This window comes from Anabas testudineus, chromosome 10 (assembly GCF_900324465.2).
Source record: "Anabas testudineus chromosome 10, fAnaTes1.2, whole genome shotgun sequence".
Lineage (NCBI taxonomy): Eukaryota > Metazoa > Chordata > Actinopteri > Anabantiformes > Anabantidae > Anabas > Anabas testudineus.
This window is the reverse complement of record NC_046619.1, coordinates 10,456,938-10,480,918: the sequence shown is the minus strand read 5'-3', so window position 1 is coordinate 10,480,918 and position 23,981 is coordinate 10,456,938. Positions and strand designations below refer to the sequence as shown.

Here is a 23,981-nt window from a genome sequence, read left to right as displayed (position 1 = left end):
GGGAGAGTGGGAGGGAAGAGAGAAAGAGGCCAGTAGGGAGAAAGATAATGGACAACCTCATGCAGCTTCGTCTGAAAACATAACTTGTCATTAGCATTGCCATCAGCAACCACCATGTTAAAGCCCATGGGTTCTGCCAAAAAGCCCGTCACTTAGGTAAGACACAGAAAGTTCTCCTGGAGGGACAGCTGCCGCTTTTTATTATCCCAGCCGCCATCATATCTTTTTATTTTGCTTTTGAACTTTGAGATGGAGTTTGGTTTGCTCGTGTCTGTTAATGCATCCCTCTCCACGTATTTGCAGTCCATAGGTGTGCACATTTGTGTGTGCATGCCTGTCCAGTGGTTAAATATTAAGCCGGAGCTGTCAGCTGGAAGTGTTCAGAACACAAGTGACGGAGATCTGTCTCTTCCCACATCCTTCGCACCCGTCATCTGTCCAGTCTGTGAGAGAAACAGAGAGAGAGAGAGAGAGAGAGACACTGAGCTGCCATTATGAAAATGCAGTATGTTTTTCGTCTTCTGTTTGTTTTCTGTTGTTATGGCAGCGGTAAGTGAAGTTAGCCTGTGTCAGGTGCCTGTTGGTGTGACCCACGTCTTTGAAGCTGACAAGCGCTTGAAAAACACACTGAGGAATTTGGATGGTTCACTTTCACACACCCACACAGGCTCACACACATGCACAGGGATACCAGCACACACACACACACAGGCTTAGTATGGCAAGTTGGGTTTACATGGAAGTGCTGAAATCGAAGTTGATTGGGACCTTAGAGCATTCTCTGTCTTAAACGTCCACGTCATTCAGTATAGGAGGAGAGTGTTTTCATCTTAGACAGATGTAGTGTTGGAGGAATGAGTGCAGAGGATACCTGGAAAAGTAGAAGTGAGAGGCAGAGCTGCTGAATTGCATTAGATTGTACAGGTGCACAGTGAGCGTCATAGGAGCAGAAGAACAACTGTGTTCAGATGAGGCACCGCAAAAGCAATCAGGAAGAAAAAAAAAAGTTTGTCTCCACACTTTCCATCTTTAAAGCTTCGCCTGTAAACACAGCGAGGCTAAGGTCCAACATGTCGGGGCAAAAATGAATAAGTAAAACAAAAAGTCACACATGCACATTATTCATGCGGCGCTGTCCATTTGAACTGCGTGAGCTGTTACCCCAGTGCAGCGAGGAGACGCAGGAAAGTGGCCCAGCTCTCTCGCTCGCTCTCTGCTCCGACTGATTTGAAGTGAACGAGTCTCTCGTTCTGTAAGCCGTGTAAATATTTCAGCAGCTCAGGCGCCCGTGCTAAGCCCAGCCACTGCGCTAACATGTCATTGACCATTAGTGCTAACCTGCTGCTTCTGTTTCTCAGCTTTATCTTCTCATTCTTTTGTTTCTCTCAACTTTATTTTCCTCCTTCCCCTCTGTCCCTGTGTGTTTTGGAGCATAATAGCAATAAAAAAAACACTTGAAACTCAACAAAACATTCAATTCTTCAGCGGTTGTGGTGATTGCGACAGGTCAGGTGAGGTCAGGTGAGGTCAGGTGAGGTCAGGTGACACTGAGACACACAGAGCGATTAGTTGAGAGGAAGTTGACGTGGAATTAACAAAACATTGGGTATTGTCTAGGGGTGGCTCTGTACCACTTATTCATGTCAGATCTCAAAACAACAACAGTTTTTGTTTAACTATGACTCTTCCATAACCTCATCATGTGCTTTTTTTTTTATGTTCTGCTTTGTTTCTGCAACTTTAACACACACACACACACACACACACACACACACACACACACACACACACACACACACACACAAATTGGATCAATGAAGAGAACAACAGGCCCGGGCTGTCAGCTGAGGCACAGTCTGAGCCCAATCGATCCAGAGGCAGATCTTATTGGTGTACACTTTATTTGGGCTGGAACATTGACACACACACATACACAAACCCACTGTACAGACATACACAGACAGACGGAGTCATAAGCTCTAGGAATCTTTTATAGTGGCTTCGGTCCTAGTTGCTAATCTGTCTGTACCACATAGATGCATTTGTGGGGATGTCTGTGTATGAGTGGTATGTGTGCGTGCAAGTGTGTATGTGTCGGAACAAGTGTTTCTGGAAAATATTGAGGCAGTGGCTGAATAAAACAGGCACCTTTTAAGAGTCCCAGTTCCTGCGCTTAAACTGCCAGTGATTCACAAAGACACAAAAAGACACAGAGAGCATGGAGAAGATGAAGAGGTGGTGGGGACAGAGAGAGATATGAACCTGTCAGCTCATTGCTGGGTGTGAGTCTTTCACAGTTCCTTCAATGTCCAGAAGCCCAAACAACTTCATTCATGTCCGGCAGTGTGTTTCCTAGTGTCGCTGCCAAACAATTGTTTTAAATTCTGTAGAATTGGTGTTTTGGTGTTTCTGAAAACTGACAGAAACTAAAATTCAATGTAACTAGAGATTTTTGTTATTAGTTATTAAAATCCACCAGGTTACCTTCATAATAAAGCTTTTGTAATGTTTATGTAAATACATTTAGCCATCAAAAATGTTATGAAGCTTCAGAGACGTGTTGGGGAAACAGGCTTGAATAAGCTCGAGCAGGTCGCGTCATTCTTTAAATTAGAAGCACACACAAATATTTCAAACTCAGTTCATTAGCTTTTTCTGGGGCTTTTGATCATGTTACATCAAAAGCCTTCCTGAGCAAATCGACCTTGTTCAGGTATCATCAGGTTAATTGGAATTTGTAGCCCATGTAGCATAATGCTAAATTAAAAAAAAATAACATTATGTTGTGCAATTTGTGTAGTTGTGTTCAGTGCAATCCAAACCAGGAGTGACTCCAGTTCTGTAACTCCCCGACATGCATAGAACGGAGCAGACATGTTTTCATCCATGGGTTTTCCGTCTGTCGTGTTGGATCCACAAATTACTTCTCAGATGAACTGTTCAGCACGCCTCGACAGCGTCCTGCATCACATCTTAACAAAGAGAACAATTGCCAGTTTACTGATAAGGCACTGGGGAGTGCACGAGTCTGAGTGACAGTGTTGTTTACTGCCGGAGCCTGCTTGAGCGCAGGATGCCGTCTGTTGCATTTATAAGACCACTGCAGATCAATTTCTCTGCCACGTTCGAACAGTAGTTCAGGTTGTGTGACGGTGAGGTGACACTTCTTGTGCCACAACGTAGGTCACATCATAGGTGTCGTGTCTATGTAGGTAGCAGTTAACCTTACTACAGCGTTTACATTTACATTTAGTCATTTGGCAGATGGTAAGGTACGTTTAATTAGTATTTTAGTAAATGCAGCTCTATTGAACTGCTGTCCAAGTATGTTGTTTGCTAAGAAATTAAGTTTTAGGCAATATTAATAACTTTGTCTCAACGCCCCGTTTGAAATTTGGTTTTATTTCATGTGTGCTACTTCTTTTTCAGGCCACCCTAAACTAAACTGCTCCCCGTGTTTGTGTTCGGTTCAGTTTGATGATGGTCCTGTCTGTTTTTAAGTCGGGTCTACTTTTAGCTAATTAAAGCTGAATTATTGATTCTCTAGTGAATTATGCAGACAGGAAAATTAGATATAGAAACAATAGTAAACACAGATGCAGCTGCACAAGTGAAGACGAGAGAGGGGAAATGAAATGGCGAGTGAGAAGGGGGGGGACGATATGGCCTTTATTGCTCTGGCTCCTTGCCAGCCCTCTCACTCTCTGTACCTTCCCCCTCCCGTTTCATTCCCTTTTTTCCGTTTTTATATCATTCCCATCACTCCCACCCTGATGTCTCTGTCCTTGAGTCTGAAGTCCGCAATACCTGTTTCGCCCCTTCTTTCCTTCCTACTTTCTTTCCTTTCCATCATTGCATCCTTCTTCCTCTTACTTTCTTCCTCACTTGCCTCCTCTTTCTCGCCTTCACCTGCCTTTTCCTCCTCCACTCGGTGCCGCACCCATTAGACTTTTCTTCTCCCTGTTGCTATGACATTAGCTAGCTGTAGCAGTGTCAAGCTGGTCTTGAGGGATGAGACTAAAGAGCTAACTCTTGCTCTTTTCATTTAATTACTCCTCCCTCTCTTTCCCCTCACCTCTATCCCTCCTCCCAGCCTTGTTCCCCTGTATATCACACCCTGTCTTCCTCTCCCTCCCCTTCTTTTGTGTCTCATCCTTATGCCTCTTTGTCTGTTCCTCTTTTTCCACCTGACTCTACCTGTCCTCATGCATGCATCCTCTCCATCATGTTTTTCTTCTGTCTCTCTGGCTTCACCTCGCAATAACATAACATGTCCCACATAATATCACACTAACATCTTTCCTTTGAAAATATTTGGATAGTGCAGGGAGTTGACTGTAAATGTGCTGCTAATCCCAGCTGTGGACATGCATACACCTGCAAACTGTGACTATGCAAACTGCGTGAAGGTCCCTTCCTGTGTGTTGGCCTAGGCTTGACCTTGATTACCACGGTGACGGTGAGACTCCTCATTAGTGCTGGACTGGAGGAAACAGTTGGGTAATGAGGGAACAGTATTGTCCTTAGGCACACAAACACACACACACACGTAGATACGCATGCACACACACAGATGCCAATGCACCACTTCGTATTAGTGCTTGAATGCACCTGCTGACACCTGCGCTTATGCAAGATCTCATACATAATCCTCAAGTACACACACACATACTCCTTCTGAGTACATCTCAGTCTCATGGCCCCCCACTCAGTTGTCTCGCCTCACCTTCTGTTTAGTGTTTTTTTTTCTCTCCCACACACATTCTGCCTCTTTCCCCCGTCCCTGTCTTCCTCTCTCTGTTCTGCCCACCAGACAGACCTTGCAGACCTCTCTGCCCACTGAGTTCCTACGGGCCTGGAACATCACAGTGTCGCCCTCTGGTGGTGGCGCTCACATCTCATAGAGACATGGCTTGAAACCTTGTTGCGGGATTTCATGAAATATAGTGTAGCCTAGTGTAGTATAGCTAGTCTGATCAAGGTTTTAGTTGACATGTTGCTCGATCAAGCTAAGATGTAACTATAATTTATCTCTGTCACCATGCTTTGCCCCAGTCTCCAGGAATGGCACTAGTTTTGGCCTGTCCCCAAAGCACAGTTTGAAGTGAACCACGAACATATATGTATTACTTCATATGTATTAACATTAGTAGTCAACATAAAATAACACTCATAACCCAGGTAGTGAGGTGGAAGTGGCACAGACTCTTTCACTTCTCACGTGTACGGTTGTGGGACTGGGTAACTTTGTTGCTCTGATTACACTTCAGCGCTGATCATTTCCGTGTGGATTGTATTCCCATGTAAGTGGATCTAGACAGAGCCGTGCGAAAGGAGTGTTTGAAATAGCCGATGCGTAAATTTAACAGAGGTGTAAAATGGTGGAGACATCTCTGCCTCACTGTCTCTTCTCTCGCTGTGTCTCTCGTCGTCCTCTCCATCAGTCCAACAAGAGTCTGATGAATTCTCACAATTTTCCTGCTTTGATCACTCCCCTCAGAAGGAGCACAGCGAGAGCAGAGAGAGAGAGAGAGAGCTTTTACAATTCCATGTAGACAAGGAACTGTCTCCTCTAAAAATAGAGGGAGATGAAAAAGGGATGGATACATTAAGGAGAAAATCTCACCTGCCTGCCATGCAGAGCTGCAACGATTAGTCGATTACTGGAAGTAAAAGAAAATTCCTCAGCAACTATTTTGAGCTGATGAAAAGTTTCAGTAATTTTCAAGCAAATATTCTTTTTATATATTTGAAGGATTAATCTTGTCTGAGAACAATCAACACAGACAAAATGCTTTATAAGAGAGCTTCAAAAGAAAATTAAATGATGACACAGCCAGAGGATCGTACAGTGTAGGTCTGCTTAATGGCAAGCCGGCATTAATTCATCTAGTTTGTTTTAGGCCTACAGAGAAAGTTGATTCCTGCTATCTTATCTCACTCCACATGTCTTGTAATTAATTTTTTTCTATGGCACTATTAGACCTAAAAAGATCCAAAGTATGTATGAAATGAAACTAGGAGGTACAGTCGCAAAGAATAATTTCTATTATTATTATTTGTATTTAAGTCATCAAGCACATCACAATGAGATGAGAGGTTCTGCTGGCTTCAGCAGACTGTATCTAAAAATTATCTGAAAAATAACTCAAGGAAATGTTCTGTTCCTCCACGATGGACCATGTGACCTGGAAAAAAGAGAGAGAGAGTGAGAAAAGTTGCATCAAGGCTTTGAACTTAAAAGGTTGTGACGTTGTGCAGGCGCATAGCAACACCAGCTCCTTAAGGACGGGTGCATGTTGATTTTGGACCACAATAGTACAGCAGGAAGCCAGCGGTCGCACACAGGGATCAGTCCTGTGATCTCTCATGGTGGCATTAAGACACTTGCATGTGTATGTGTTAGCATCTGGAGAAAGCTGTGTGTGCAAGTACATGTTCATTTCTTTGCCCGTATGTTGGGTCAAATGGGTGGAGACCGGGGGGCAACTACCAGTTATAGCAAACATTGATTGATTGGCTCTTGTTGCTGCCCTGAAACAGTTTGATTGGCTGTCAGGTCCAGCAGTCAGCGCAGTGAGCAGGTAGGGGAGGGTCTTCACTCTGCTCTGTTGCTAGGTTACAGGTATACCCAATAGATGTGGAGATGTGGAGATGGAGTAGAGATACAGATGAGGATGGGTGTGGATCTGAGCATGGATCTGTGTGGGGAGGGATTGTCACCACCGGGGTGGGGTCGCCATGACTGAGGGTCATGAAGCTGGAAGGAAGAGTGGGGGAAAAAAAAAAGAGTGGAGCAACAGCGATGGGTGAGGAAGACAGAGGGGTTTGTTTTTGAATAAGAAGACAAAAAAGCAGATTTGTTATGTTTGTGCAGATTCTTGTTCATACAGATCATTTGTCCACATTCCAACATCTGAACCGACAGCTTATTCAAACAACTGCAAAGGACCAAATCTGAAAAATGCTGCTCGATTTAGTTGTTTGGAAACACAAATGTTTATTCATTTTAGGACACTTGTATAAGATTGAGATAAAATATTTTTCTGAACTTCTCAGTAGTGGTATAATTATGACTGAGCAGCAGATCCCAGGCCTGTGGTTGGTTTGTAACTCATTAAAGTGCTGTTGTATTAATAGTGGACCGCTTTAGACAATACTGCTCTGAGTACGGCTGTTGCTCTGCGCTTAGATTGCGATCAAAGAGCGGTCAGTCACCACTAATCGGGGTCATTTATCAATCTGGAAGACAGCGCACACAAATGTGAATCCATCGAAATACACACACACATGCTGATCGATGGCTTGGCTGGGGCGGTAAGAGGGATTGATGGGCGCTCGGCTGGTGCGTTGTGTGTGTGTGTGTGTGTGTGTGTCTGAAAGTGTGTGTGGGTGTACTGGCATGAGCACAGTGAGGGCAGGGAGCACACAAAGGCTAAAGATCTGTAAACATTAACCTCCAGTCGATTCAAATGTGGGTCATTCTTGTCACTTACTAAATAGCTGGGTGGCACAAGAAATTGTATTTCTGCACCTTTTCTGACATATTCCCTTAGTTTTCACACCCAGTAGTGATTAAAAGTCTTAGCTCAGCCTCCATTTATGATCTTTATCCACAGCTTTCAATCACCTCAGTTGTCATATAGACAACTCTGTCCGCCTAGCTCGCTGTCAATCTATGTATCTATAAAATTACCATGGCAACTGAGTAAACTCCATCCACCCAGGAAGACCACGTGGTGGAAATCTCAGTAAAGATCTATTAAGTGGGCCTCGCTAACTAACAAGTTACCAGTATAAGCTAATTAAGTGTTGAATTATGTTGAACTCAAATGACAAGATGCAAACACATCGATGCTTAACATATCAATAGATGTTTATGTTGCAGGCAGCATATTATTTCTGTCAAAATATCTGGCCTACAAAATGTTGATTTCCTGTCTTGGTAGAGATGTTTCCCTGTGTCTTTGCAAAACCATAAAGACCAGATCATTTAATTTAAATCATTTAATTCTATTCTTTAAATCATTTGTGACTCGCATATCCCTAAACCTGTGATTTCTGATTTTGCCTGACTCCTGAATATGTCTCAGTGCTCAGAGCGTATGCATGCTCCCTAGTTTACAAAAGTTAAATTAGGATTTCCGAGGCTTTAACAAACACTTAGCCTTGTAGGCATGCATTTCCTCAGATACCGCCTTTGGTTTCTCTGCCCCAGGTTCTATTTGGAAGTCTGAGCTTTACTTAATGGCAATTTGGCATGGTTAAGGATGCTGTAATTGCAACACAACAGGGGCCACTCTCTACACACCAGCTCATGGAGTGAACCTTCCTGTGGGGTTGTATTAAGTTTGAATCGTTACCACTTTTATGTTTTATACTGTAGCTACAGCATCGGGCCCTCTGCAGCAAACCTGCTGCCTTTTATAGAAAGTACAGGTCCTTCGCAAATACCTGGCACAGGCTGTGAAAGAACAACCGTGGAGACCAAGTGTGGACGCTTTTGATGATCTTGAAAACATTTCCTACAGTTGTCCTGACTCCTCTGTGTTAGTCGGGCCAAGAACATTTGGCTGTCTGGGAAAGTTGTCAGACTGCAGAGGGAAGAGGAACGAAGGGTTGAGACGACGGAGAAGTGAGAAAACATTCAAGTGCTCATTATGGACCACGTTACTTTCCCTAATTTCTCTATTCTCTCTTATATTTATTCCTTTTTTCCATGTCCAGAATCCCAGTCTTGGAATTCCTCTCAGCTTTTTCTTACCACTCTTTTTCTGCTCTCTAATTTCCTTCTCGTCTTAATTCTCACCTGTCACATTCAAATTGTCTCATTTTTACCTACCTCTTTTCTTTTTTTTTTTTTTTTTTTTAACCTATCATCAGCTCCCAGCTGGTTATCACACGTTGCTTCTGCTTTAACCCCTCAGCTCATACTGTTCCTATTCTTTCCCTTTCCTCATACTGCTGATTCATAATCTCTGTTTGGACAGAAAACAGAGGGAGGGAGCTTCTGTCCTGATGAATAACAACAGGAATTGGGAGAGAGAGAGCTCAAAAGCGAGAATGGGATGCTGAGGCAGCCTCCTTTGCAAACTGTCTGTCTGGCTGGCACGGTGTCTCGCAGTCTGTCTGCCAGACTGTCAGTGACTGTGTTTCTGTCTGTGTCAGCGCTCCCACCCTGAACCAAATTTCCACAGATCATCTAGTCAGGCTAACCAAGATTAGCATCTTACTGCTATTCTTAGGCTCCTGCCATCCAGTGTGTTTAAATAATACGGCCTGCGCCCTGCTGCCGTTTGTCTGTCTGCTTTTTTCCGACACCTGGGCCTGTCTTCACTCTCACACATTTAGAGTGCCTCCACCACTTAGTATTATGAGAAACGGAAAGAAGTGGAGTAAGCGAGGGCAGCATAATGGAATTGTAAGTAAAAAAAAAAAAAAAGGATGGAGAAACAAAAAGGGAGGTGGAACAGAAAGGAAGATTGCAGAGAGCAATGGAAGAACAAAGGAGAGCTGTTTGAACCAAAAAGCTACACTGTGGGGTCAAACTCATACGAGGGAAGATATTTCCAGACATAGCATTGTGGTGGACTTGGAGAGGGGCCCTTCCTGTTTATTCGTGCCCTTCCTCTTCCTTTCACTGGTGTAATTTTCACAATGGTCCCTTTTTATTTTCAGGGCTTGGAGACAGTTGATGTGTGTGAGCCTGAGTGGAAAGTTAAAACCTAAAATGACCCAGTCTTCGTGTGCGTGTGAGAGAGAGAGAGTGTGTGTGTGAGTGTGTGTGGCTTGATAAAAAAAAAAATATAGGTCAAAGATGACAAACAATTTGCAAATGAGGTAGAAAAAGCAGGGAAAGAGAAATAAAGGGTGACTGGGACAGAGCTGCCATGCGTGTGTACTTATTCGAGGTTGTGTAGGTGCTTACATGGTTTTGTTTTTTTCAGAGACCACTCTATGTAATGAGCTGAGCAGGGTGACAGGGACGGGCCTCCACTGCTAAATCCTGCACAGCTTAAATCACACAGGCACACTTCACCATCTGAGACACACACACACACACACACACACAGGTTTACACAACCAGTGAGTGTGTGCGAGCGTGCACATACTGTAAGTGTGTTTTTGAGCAACACGGGACACAGTAGCAACACGGGAGTGAGAAGGTTTAAGTATGACAAGTCCTCCCTCCTCTCTCTCTTGTTTACCTTTGATAAATTAGTTTGCAGCGTTGGATTTATTCTCCTCATCCTTTTTGTGTATCTCTGATTAACATAATTGGGCAATCACCTCGCTCTTCAGGACGCAAAGAGAATCATTTCGTTTTCTTAATGAATCAGTTTTAATACTTAACCTTAACTGCAGTTCTCTCCTTGTTCCTGCTTCTTCTGCTTTCTATCTTTTCCTGCTGCCAGAGAGAAGCAGCAGAGACGAAAGGTTAGCCAAGAGTCATAAATGTCTTATGTATTTAAAACATTAGCTCACCGTAATGTTTTAAATTGCTTTGCTTCATGTTACCTTCATGAATTTCAGATACATCTACATTTTTGCGACAGCTATAATCATAATCCAAACACAAAAGCTTGGTGGGGGAGTGTAAAGATAACATTTGCCGTTGATGTGATTAAATAAAACATCATTAATTTTTGCGGTGATGTGTCCTCATAATCTCTTCTCCTGAAGTGTGTCTAATTTTTCCAATCAGCGCTACTATTGTACGAGAATGGTTCTCTCATGACTCAAAGGGTGAATGAATTGGAGGGTTACACAGTATGAGTGAGTCACTATCAAAGCTATGTGTGTGTGACTGTCTGCCTGCCCGTGGATGCATGTGTGCAACTGTGTGTGAAGTTAGCCAGCAGTAGCAGGGTTATGAATCAGATCAAACACGCACATACACACATAGTAACATCACATCAAACACACACACACACACACACACACACACACACACACACACACACACAAACTGCCTGAGCTAGACTTAGCTGAAGAGCCCCGACCGGGTGTGACTTTGATCCTCACCACAACATCCGCTCTTCCACTCCACCGCTGCTTTTCTGCTTCTCGTCTGTCTCACGTGCCCCTCAGGACACTTACCCAGGACTCAAGTTACCCCTTTAAGATCTTCAAATAGAGCTTCAAACACAGAGGATCCTCCAGTTGTAATTGGACACTCGGCGTGTAGGGTCCAGATTTGGATCCTGCACTTTGGTTTCAGGTCACAGAGGGAAGGCTGTGGTTAGTGTCACCGGCTCGATGGCCATGAGACGACTAATAACCCGGTGATACGTGTTGACTTAACACGAGCATGTGTGGCTGTTTGGTTTCATGTTGAGCCAGAACGGGCTAACGTTCGCTCTCATTTATCTTCATGATAAATCACTCAGACGTAATTTGCATCATTATTCCTTATAATGGAGATTTACTCAAGGAAGTGTTTATTTGAAATATGACCTGAAATAGAGCTTTATTATGCTATTGTTAATTAAAAGTGTTTCTCACAGATAGATGGTTAAATCTGTTCACAAAAAGGACTGCGGATGATGTGCTTGTTGTGAAAGTAAAGAGAACAAAAGTGCAAACACCAAAACAGATGCATGAAACAATACGAAGGAATCTATTTTTTAAAGAGACATATAATATGTTTTAATTGCACCCCCTTTTTATCTATGGCGTATCACTATGTGGCCCTTATCACTGTCTTTGAATAACCAAATTCATGCTGGCACATTAAGGCTGGTGGCGTAGCGCCGATGAATCTGAATTTCTCTCGCTGTTCCGGACACAGTGTTTGGACAAGCCTCTCTGTAATCCCCTCAACTAGGACCTGACTGCTCCCACTTGAGAGGAGCTGAAGACAATGCTTCTCACTATGGAAATGTGTTCAGTTGCTTTGATGCTTTATTCACTTCGGCTTTTCAAAGGACACGTCCAGTTCTTCTGCTCCCTCACGCCTTCCCCTCTCTCTAACCCTCCGCCCCTACTATACCAGCTCTGATCGATCCAACCATGTCTCCCAGTCCCACATGTCATCTTTTTTCTTTGACACAGCTACCCTCTCCCCACTGCTTGGTATTCTGGAGTGGAAATCCATGCACCATCGCAGATCCATCAGCTCCGATCGGAATGCTGCACCATGGCTCGGAGAAATGGAGGGATAAGAAAGAGAGATAAGGGGGAAGGGAAGAGGAAGAGAGTGAGCAGGTCAGCGGCTTGTCGACGTCCTTCCGGGACTAAAGCCTCTGGCTGTCAGGGAGAAAGGGGGTAGAGAGAGCAGAGGAAGAAAATAAAGGCAAAAAAGAGGCCTTTTTCATTTCTCAGGGATCGCTTTAGCTAATATTCATTACAAGAGATAATTTGTCAAATTTATTTCCTTTAGAGCTGAAAGGATCCAGTAAGCAGTGTGCACATTAGTGTGTCCGAAAGAATAGATTAATAGATCAAATAAATCAGGTCCCATATTTTTTAGTTTCATCTTCTTGTCTCCGTGTAGCTACTATATTTCAAGTCCTCATAGGACTTTTCAGACGTGGGAGACGTACAAATGGTGCTGAATTTATCAATCTGCAAAAGCGGCTGCTTTCTGTCACCAAGGCACTGGTCACTTTTATTAGATGTTGTTAGTGGTCCTCACAGCTTCATTCAGACACACTGTACATATGAGTGATAGAGGAAATCATCCAACAGTGGTGTGAAAATAAAACTGATGACAAAGATCAACAGTAAACTTCATTAATAAACAGTACTGTACAACACATTTGTTTAGACACTCCCTAATACACATAGGCTGCTGTTATATGAAAAACAGGAATTGAACATTTGAACCATTTACTTCTACGTCCTTTACCTGAAATAATTATGGTTGGAAACAGACGGGCTATGCTACGCAGTCAGTCTGGATGTTTTTAGTTGTATTTATTTTATTTCAGTTTGTAGCAATATTTTAAAAGTAACACGTTCAGAACTCATCAGATTTATGGAAAGCAGAGCAAATCTAAAAGGAGCTCATGAATTTAGATACAAGTAGTGAAATGATGTTTCTCATAGGCCCCATGAGAAACTAAAAATAATAATGCAATGTTTCAGAGAATTTCAATACATTTTGTGTGTAGTACAGTGAATAAGAAAGCTCAGCTCACTGGAACTTAAGAAAGAAGTTCTTAAGGAGAAACGCTAAGCAAAAAACACAAGCAACGACAGAAATGCTGTCTAGTTAAACTAATTACAATGACGAAAGACTACAATCCTGTGCACAACTCTAGCCTCATCCATCTAGGGTGCTCAACCGGAGCAGGAAAATTACCAAATGGCATAGTAAAAATTCCAGCACACTCAGGGGATGTCTCAATCTCTATTTATTAACAAACGTAAACTATTCTGTGAGCAGTGCTCACAGTGCAGTTTGGTTTTCCAGCTTCTTCATCTCATTCCTGCTGCCTTTCATCAAATGTGTGAATGATAGGTTTATGTGCTGGACCCATTAAAAGTATAATTTTCCTTAGGACACAAAAAACATAAAGGAAATTTTACTTTTGTGTGATTCTGCTAATAGAGATATGACAGCAGAAACAAGTGGCCACCCCAACAGTGACATACTATATGCACTGTGACCTTGTCGGACTTAGTATCTATAGACAGACACAGGGCAGCTCCACCATTCCTTTAGAGTTGTGATTCTGGAAAGTCTTCCTTTGAAAAAATATGTAGCTCTTCCAAAAGTGTGTTAGCTAGTCACTAATTTTTTTGCTCTGTGTGTCCCGTTTGGTGTTGGGCAGGTAGTGTACAGTGGGATTATCAGAACAGCTGCCTGCTGCATCATCAGCTCACTTTCCTCACTTCAGCTCATTCGTCATCCCTTCCTTCTCCTGTCAGAACGGAGGGAGATACAGACAAGCGGTGATCAAATCGATGTTTTCTCTCTTCTTCATTTATCGCTGTCTCTCTTTTTGCGCTCTTCCTCTCCAAATCCTCCCCATTCTCTCTATGTGTTCTCCCCCATGGCTTTCCTCTACAGCAGTGTGTTGCCTTGGTAATTGCCAGTTGTCTTAAACAGACAGATGGAATAAGAGAGAGTGACGGGCAATTTTCCCTGCGCCTGTTTTCCCTGTGTATGTGCACGCAACTCCTTTTTTGCATGCGTGTTTTGTATGCACACTACTTCACTTCTGGCCGTCTCTTTCAGGCTTCCTCCTCGCTCCCCCTCTGCTTCTCTTCCTGTGAGTTTGCATTTGTGCACAGACGATGTGTGTTTGTCTGAGTGTGTACGTAAGATAGGCGTGGGGAATTACCTGACAGAATGTGTTAGTCCAGGATGGGAGCGGGACAGTCTCATCTCCTGCTGTTGCGTTGGCCATTTTAGATGCCAGGTGTCACTCTGGCCCTTCACAGGGCCTCAGGAGAGATCACTGCTGTCCCCTCCTCTTCTCTTTTATTTCAGCATACCCCTAACATAGCAGTGAGGTAAAGCAAAGGTTTTTTCTTTAAAATATTAGGTCAAGAGAAGAAGTGAAGGACAGATTAAAGAAGAGAGTGAAAGGCTTAAAAGAAGGAGCAACACCTGGGTGTTATATGGCTGTGCATTAACGCGGTGTCAGAGTTCACCTGTATCCATGTTTCCCAATTCATTTTCCACACTCTCTTTCAGGCTGGTATGATCAGGACTGAGCAAGAAGAGTTCTTTATCGAGCCAGTGGAAAGGGGCGATGGAGTGATAGAAGAGGAGAAGGAGGGAGAAGGAGGAAGGACACACATCGTCTATCGCTCTTCAGCCGTAAAGAAAGCGCCCGTCAACAGTGAGGCGGCAGACTACCACTCCAGAGGTCAGTCTGTGGGTGCTGCTGCACCACCGTCCACTTTTACTTCTAACTCTGCATCTCATGCACACTACAGCATCAAACTCTATTTAACTATCAACATGTGATTTATCCTATAGACCTGCAAATTTCACTTTCTGTCATTATTAACTTACACATTAATATCTTAAAACCACTATTCTCTCATACACTTCTGCTTATGTAATCAAATCAAACCATTGTATGATAGTCAGTCACATTGTGCGCACACCCTTCTGTCAAGAGGATTACACCTAGATGCACTCAAACACATCCTCCTGTCACTGCATTCATTTTGCAGCAAAAAAGGAGTGACATATGGAGACACGTGTTCGATTGGCACGATAACACCTTCTGGTTCATTTAACGAAGTCTATGTAGCCTCGGCTGCCTTAACAATTAACAGATGACACTGAAGTTTTTGGCTTCTTGTCAAGTCAGTTTTCCACTGAAACAACAAAAAGGGTCATTATTTTTCAGAAAATATAATACATAGAATTTGACATATCATGTCGACAAGCTATGTGAATTTATTTCAATATTTTAGTTAAAAAACATAATACATTTAGTCAATCTGGGAGCTGGGAGATGTGTATGTTTGTTATTTTACCCAAGCAGACAAGTTGTACCAAAACTATCTTTGATTGTACAGATCTATAATAGTCTGTAGTCTAATGTTTCACCTTCTAAAGGACATTGAAGTAACTTTCTACAGTAAGATGTATGTAAAGGAAGTGCTCTGAGAATCTTTTATTAGTGGAAAGCCTGGGTGGAAATGTTGCACTCATTTTCTGGGTGTGAAACAATTATGGTTGAGATTGGAGTACAACACATACGGTGCGATCCACTGCAGCACCTAGCAAGTAAAGACCTATGGGAAGACCTTTCATAACATTTGCACTTAGTGGCACATTCTTATTCTCAAACTCAAATGAATACAGTGCCAGTAGAACCAAGTGTTCATTAGAGAGAATACAAGATAAACAGTGTTAATGTGTTGGCCAGAGAGCTCAACAGTATGTCCAGTATCTACTGTAATCACAAACAGTGTTGCACCTTGAAATGAAAGGTAAGAAATAATAAAAACAGAAAACAGAAAGGACAAATAGGAAAAAGAGTTATTCCTAGAAAACAGGATATTCAGTAATATGAGCTGCCCTGTCAGGAGTTTAAGAACGTGGCTGGGAAAATATTACTGCAATGCATGCCTCAGGCCTGTGTCAGTACAAGTGGCTGTCCAATCTTTGTAATTGATCTGATGCCTATAAGTCAACCAGTGTAAGAGCCTGCACCTCAACTAATCACAAAAACAAAAACCTTCTCAAAGACGGCGAGTCTCGCGAGTTGGCGTAGCGCGTGTATGAGATCTGTGTCTTCCTATTCTGAGCAGTTGACTCGAGAATGTCTAATAATATACAGAGAGAGAGAGAGTTTCCATAGGAACACCCAGTGAGGACAGACTGCATTAGAGTAACACAGATCTGCTCCCACTGTTACTGATACCTGGTGGTACATACACACACACACACACACACACATATAAGCCTGTATGGAAACTTACACACATACAGGATGTAACCACATGCAGCTTATACAACTCCTTTGATCGTACATTTACACTTCTGAACACACGCACACACACACACACACACACGTCTCGCTGCTCCTTGTTGAATCCTTCGTTCTAATGAAGAGTGGGGTGCGGATCAATAGCGTAGGATAGAACAGGCCACAGTTTGCGTTTGTGTGTCTGTGTGCCTGCATATACGGCGTGGGCAAGAGTTCTGTGGTCGTCTGGCTTTGAGTGCTGGGATTTTCAAGGCTGAGCAGACAGACTGACTGACAGGCAGACATGTTCTGTTCCCAGCAGCATTTGTTGTGGAGCTCGCTCTTTGTTTCATTTCTCTTTTCGCTTTTTATCTTTTGTCTTAGCTATTCTTGACCACAGCATTATGTAAACAGTTGGTACATCATATCACTATAATATCAGAGCCACATGGACACGTTATAGACCCTTCTGCCTTTACATGCTTCTTTTTTCTGCTCAGTTAAAACTGAATCATTCCCTTATGATCTCTTTCTCAGACCATCACTCCCCCTTGTAGATCAATCGTGGACATTAGCGAATTAATTAATAACCAATCAATCATTTCCTGAGATTTCCTTCACCAAGCCTGCTTAATTTATAGCTAGTTATTAAATGTTGGACTCATTTCCTGGCTAAAGACAGAGGGAAGGAAGTTATATTTAGCAAGGTAATAGAGGAGCTCAAGAAGCAGAGAAAGAGAGATGAAGACGGAGCGAGATTGATCGGTTTCTTACACCATAAGCTGAGGAGGTGTGAATCAATGTCGTAAGTGGAGAGAGCGAGCTTTATTATTAATGTGGCACATTTGTCAATTAATCGCTGCAGCAATAAAAAACGAAGGATTGACATTCATTTTCTGCTGGGCGGACAGACAGCTACATCGTCCAATCTGTTTTTATTTCCTCAGTTACTGTTTTATTCTACTGTATTTCCTTTTATCTGTGGTTTTTGATCAATGACCTCCTGTTCTACTAGTTCTATTTCCTTTTCCCCGCTTCTCTGTTTTCCTCTAAATTTAGTGTCTTCTGTTACTTTTTGCCCCTCGTCTTGCTTTCACCCATCTCTCCTCTTGTGGCTACAAGAGGCTGGACAGTGAGGGTGGATATTAGTGTTTTGTCTAGGAGGGCTGTGTAGGTTTGTTGCTTCAACTGGGTGTATACAAGCATGTGTATGCATGCCGGTGCAGTGTTGTGTCCAGGGTACTGAGACATGCTCAGACAGATGGACTACCAGAGGGCTTTTTCCCATAATCCCCTTCCCCTATTCCTCCATCTAGACTTACCTAACACACAATATTTTGCATAAATGCCGCCAGTTTGGAGCAGTAGTAAGACATCGTTTCTTACCTATCTTTCTTATGTAAATCAAATTTTCAGCACTACAGAAGCAACAAGTTGTTTATTTTATTCCTTGGTAGTTTGGTATAAAAATAAATGTAGTCATCTGCAAATGCCTTCATTGAAACTTCAGAGATGTTCTCCAGACAGAAAGACTCCCTGCAGCCGCCAGTGCAAAGCAATTAGCTGGTAGGTTAACACTAGGTGGAGATTTGAGGCACCATACACCATGCATCTGCACAAAGCCGGATTTAGTTTGTTGTTTTACTGGTCTGACTTGTTGTTAGGTCACTGTTATTGTATTGCTAGTATATACCACATTGTGCAGCACTGACAGTAGCGCTTCAGCCTCGGTCCGAGCCAGAGGAAGTTAAAGAGGGTCAGACAGAGGCCAATGGTGCTCGTCACTGTAGCTTAATGTCTGCCTCTCACATCCAGAAAATGAAGGGGGCTCCTGAGGGATCGCACTCTTTCTCTCTCCCCCTCTTTCCGTATCTCGCTCACTGCTCTCTCTGCTGGTGCGACACGAGAATAGTCATATGGTGCAAAGGTTTTAGGAGGAGACTCGTGACTAAGCACTTAGAGATGTGAGAGCACACACAGAACTCATAAATGGCCTGAACTCATCTTTAGTGTCTAGCGGGATCCCAGCAGAGACTATGAAGTACAGAGTGTGTCCTTTTGCAATCCTAAATAGGCAACCAGAAAACCCTCACAAATTACTATTGACGTCATTATGAAGTGCCAAGAACATCCCTTAAACACTCTTCTCTTTGACATCCACAAGGTGTAAATACAAATGGACAGCGTTTCTTTTTTTGTGGTTTTGTCTGGTGGTGCAAAAAACATGAGCAGGTGTAAATCAAATTTACACCTTCCAGGTTTTTCCAAATGTTTATTGGAAGACACAAAACACAGGTGGAAAATATAAAAAAACCTCTAGTTCAACTTTCACATACTCTGTGCAATGAAGAATTATTACCAATATTTACTTCCAAATAAAGTGATTAAAAGAATAAAACAAAGTTGTTGACTTGTTTCCAGCTGTTCTGTCTGACCACGTAATAAATAAGAAATGTCCATTAATCACCTTAAAACAAAAACATTGCGTTTACACACTCGGGTTACAAAAACACTTGTAATCATTCCTCAAACTGGGAGATTGATGAATTTCTCTTTCCGTTTTTTTAACCTCTCTAAAGCAGCATAACCCAGTTGCATTACTACCTTCCCATTTACCCTAAAGCAAGATGGTTTAAGTCCTGGCATGAATGAAAGTCATGTGACCTGAAAGTCTTTAGGATGCTTATTATCTAAAACCACTGGTTTAACAGGAAAACGCATTAGCCATATATAACCTATGTATACAATGTCATCTGCCAACGCTTGAGGCTGAGTATTTTTGGTGGGAAAAACCCAAAGTTAAGCAGAATTTGGAAACCTCAGTGAAACTCAATGTTTTTCTAAATGCACTGCAAAGCTCAAGATAGCGGAATAAAGTATGGACTTACACATGCAACCATACAGACCTTCTCTGTATTTGTAGCTTTCTCTATCCTTCTAATTGTGTCACAGGAATTCTGAATTTGAGAAGCGAATTTGCCGACGTAAATCCTTTTTTTTTTGCTGAGGTGCAATATTGACAATGAAGTTTTTATGTTCTGCTGAGCAGCAGGGACGGTGTTTGAATCAGTAGTGTGCATTAACGCATACCTGCATAAACATGTGCACATGCAGCCAACCAGAAACATACACGTATAAAAAAAACAAACACATGTACAGGTGCAGAATTAGTCAGATATATGTGCACTGTATACACACACACACACACACAGACAGAGAGAGAGATACAGTATACTGTATGTGTGTGAATGAGTCCTGGCCCAGGTGTGCCTATGAGAGGAAATTGCAGTGCTAGGAGGGGAAGTGTTTCAGCAGCCAGCTGCTTCCTCTTTCTCTCGCTCTGTGACCACTGGCTCTATCCCTGGAGAGCATGGCTGGCTTATTACTACACTCAACATGTTTGTATGTGCATGTGTGTGTGTGTCAGGGAGTCATGCATTCCTGCATGCATGTTTGCTTCCTCATCGCATTTACAAGTTTTATTTCTTCCCTGTTTCACTCACGACTGACTGACAGCAGTCTGTCAGTCTGTCTACTGATGTGTAAGTGTGTATTTGTCCGTATGTCTACATTGTGTCACTCTGTGTGTGTCCTCCCTCTGACTTGTCTGACTCCTCACCTGCTAGTAAGCTCTCAGCAGGCCGTCCATTGAGCCATCACTCAGTGTGCCGCGGTGCTACCTTTAAACAGAGCAGGACTCAGGGGATAATAGCAGGGTGCGGCCCAACCTCTGTTCCAGTCTGCAGCCACCCCTGCTGCACTGACCCACACTCTGTGTCTGAGTGTGGGTTTCTGTCTGTCTGCAAAACAAAGAGAGAGTGAGTGAGGAGAGGATGAGGTGGAGAAGAAGGAAAGCCTTGGAGGTATGCAGGGGCTGTAGTGTTATTACAGCCTCGGTGATTGAGAGAGTGCAGCTATAATCATGGAGATCATAGTGTTTTGACAAGATTAGCACCTTCCTGAGCCTTGGTGCGGTCTCTGATGTGGTGTTCATATTTTCAGAATAGGACTTTTGATGTTGAAATACTACAGCATAGCGAAGCCAGTGTCCTTGTATTGTTATATTTATGATGCACAGTGATCATCCTGTACAACTTAGCTTTAGGACATAGGTTTTGATCAGCAAAGGGGTGGTTCGTATCCTGGGAGATTATTAAAAATAGAAATATACAGCATATATAAGATATATATGCAACTATGTGCTTTTTTGTGAAAGTCTCATCCTGGTGTGCACAGACGTTTTTATATGCAAAAACATGTAAGCTGGCATGTGGCCGTCCGGTTGATGGTTCTCTGTGTCTGCTTACAGACCTGCCATCAATCCACAACCCTCAACTATAGCCTGCTTTTGTTGTTGTTTGTTGGTTCATTTTTGTTTTTATTTATTTTTTTGTCTTTTCAAATCTTTTCCTAACCATAACCAACTGTTTAGTTATTTTATTTGCCTATAAACATATCCTTAAACATAGCTTGATTAAATTAGAAAACACCGTTTTGTAATGTAAAATCATATAAATATCTAGGTATTGCATTTTTACTCAAACTCTAAAGTTGAAAAAACATTAAGTTATAGATTTAACAAACAGAATCAGACTCAGTTTGAGGCTATCTACTTCAGTTATTTTCCATGTATATTGGTTTTTGAGCAGGGCTCTCACACGGCAGCAGGTACAGCAGTGAGACCACAATTACATGCAACAGACCTCCCTGGAGGTGACCAGTGTTCTGTGTTAGCATCAGTTACGTAACCAGTCAACCTAAGGGACAGAAGCTCATGGAAGATGAGATGGCGTGTGACTTCCTTCCTCCCACTATCGTCACAGTGCAACAAACATACTACATACACATACACACTGGCGCACACGCAAAGATGCTGTGTTAAATATGGCACTCCTCAGAGAAGTGTGGGAGCCAATGCCATCGCTGACTAGGATTCGATGACGTGGACGCTTGAACAAAAATTTTTGACATAGTTGGTTTCTGATGTTAAAGCTTCTACATGGAAAAACACAGATGTTTTCATTTATTGTGCGTGGTTACGGCTCCTTGGCACCATGTGGGTGATCTCTTGTTTGTTTACTTAAAGGACAATTTGCACCTTTATTGTTTTCTTTTCAGTACACAGAGACCGACTCCCAGCAGACCTCCACCTAACATCAACCTGAAATGAGCCCTAATCAGCCAGAATAACTAAAACACCTGTGTGGGCGCACAGGGCCTTCAAAATGCAATGTAATGGGCCCCAGTATGGGCACTTAAACCCCATGTGGGTTAACGTAGTGATGTGTGTGTAAAGAGGGTGTAATACAATGGCAGTAGATCCAGAGGTTAATGGAGCCTCTCGTGTGAATGAGGCTGTCATTACTCTAGAGACACAAATACATTCAGCACTATTAGAGCAGTTTAGTTCAGCATGTGTAGTAGTTCTCCACTTCAACATGCATTTTATGAACAACTCTCCCAAACCCAGAAATATGATGCCACCCAAACTGCATTTTCAACATCATGTTTGAACTGTATCACATGATCTTCATCGGTGGACTGCGTTTACTCAGTTGTCACACTCTCCATCCCGCTCTCCTGCCTGATCTCCTGTGTTGCTGATCACTGTTTCGCTCCTGACTACCTCAGCCCGCCACTCGTTTCTGTAAGTCTGCTCTCTGTTTCTGCTTTGGACCTTGGACTTGATACGAGGATTTGGATTCTGGATGTTTGATTCAAAGAGGATTTTCTACTTTGTGAGTGACCCTACTTACCTGCCGGTCCACTTTATCCACCAAGTTCAGCCAAACCTCTTAAAGTCTCTCCACATTCATCACGTGTTCATTTGTTCCATAATCTTCTCAAACTTATCTGTGGTGTCTGTTCATTTCTGGGTCCAGTAGAATAACCATTACAAGCCCTGACAGCTATGGATACAATTGTAATAGCAACTGACCTGATGTCTTTATTTAATCTACACGATCACTAAACCAAATGCTGATGAGGATCAGATGATATTGTTAAAAGCATCGGAATAACTTGGGAATAACATTATGGATTTCTGGCCCAATACAAGACTAAGAAAGAGCAAACTCCAGAGTGTCAATTTAACTGAAAGTCAAGAATGAGACACATTTAAGAGCAGCTCTCACCATGCCACGTGGTATTCCCCTTCTCAACCGACTTGTACTTAGATCTCTGTCTGAACCAGTGCTGGTTCAAATTAAAAAACTGGTTTGTTTGGCAGGAAAGTGGTGAAATTCTTAAGCGGTCTGAAAATAAAAACTAAACTAAACTGTACATATTTACATTGTTAATGACAAAACATTAGTTTTACAGTTAGATATATGGTTAGAAAATAAATCAGATAATTACTCCAAATCTTCAGTGTTCTCTATACAACATACATACAGTAATTATAAACACATTTAAAACAGTTTTTACAGAAAAAGTGTGTTTACTACATAATTAGCATTTCAAACTATAATAAATGTAGGTTCTGGCATCTACAGCATCGTTCACTCTTTAATTTTTAGGCGATGGTCTTTTGCTCAATTTCCTATTTTTAATTATCTCACACAAAAACAGGATATGTTTTTATTTGCACAATGACAATAATGTAATAATGCATCTGTTTCAAGTCATCCATGTGCTGTAGTGACAATGAAACTGTCAAAGTGGAGTGTGCCCCTCATGGCTGCTGTCTGATTAGCAGAGTGATGGGTGGCGGTGTGAGTTTGTTAAGCTGCAGTTCATTTGCCGCTGCGCCCTTTAGGGAAGTTTAATTGAATAAAACAGAGCTCTGTGCTTCTTCATTTGATGATGTCTGTAATACTTGCCATGAGCGTCGAGACGGTCACTAATTCAAGTCTCAGACAGACAGTAGGTTAACACTGGGCAGGACAGGTTTTGAATGGATGCAGCATATTAGTATTTAGTGAATTTTATTATAATTCTGATGGATCTTTATAGATGAGCAGGAGATGGAGGAAAAATAAATTCCAATTATCTTTACCTTCTTATGTCTTGCAGCATTGTGTTCAGATTTTGCTCAAATAAAAGAGGAGAGAGGCTGCAGAGACGGGAGGATCGAGAAGAGGAGGAGCTGAAAATATGCATTTCTAATGCTGTTTGCTGCAACCAATGAATCAGAGTGACTGTCAAATCCCGATGGGTCATGTTGTGGTGTCCATACAAAGTTGATTCCTGATCTTTAATTGTCAGCTTGTGTGGAGCAATTATAGTAACAAAGTGTGCTGATAGGGCACTGGGATATTAGTCTTCATTTTTCAAAGCTACAGTAATCCAATGATATTATTTAATTGTGTTTTCCTGGTCTCACTGGCCCACTGTAGCTGCAGCAATATAATTTAGTCTTTGGTGGTTGAAAGGCCGTGCAGAGATATACGCCTCATCCATAGTTACTGTAATTACCTTAAAATGAATAAGAGTGTGTTCAAATTTTTGTTTCTTTACATATAATTAACTCTAGCACAGAGTTATAGAGTTATAATAAATATTACAGCAAAGATTAAATACTAGTGAGTTTGTAAACCCACATGTTTTCCTGTGTCTAGACCATTAACTAGCTTCTCTAAACATATTTTGCATTACATC

At 42.2% G+C, this 23,981-nt stretch overlaps 1 protein-coding gene across 1 annotated transcript in view; it reads left to right on the top strand.

Moving 5' to 3' along the window:
- Window positions 1-23,981, top strand: part of adamts2 (ADAM metallopeptidase with thrombospondin type 1 motif, 2) — a 93,119-nt gene that overhangs the window by 24,934 nt on the left and 44,204 nt on the right. The window contains exon 3 of the mRNA XM_026358139.1: window positions 14,648-14,822. Within this exon, the coding sequence (XP_026213924.1) occupies window positions 14,648-14,822 (175 nt within the window). The remainder of the gene's footprint in view (window positions 1-14,647; window positions 14,823-23,981) is intronic.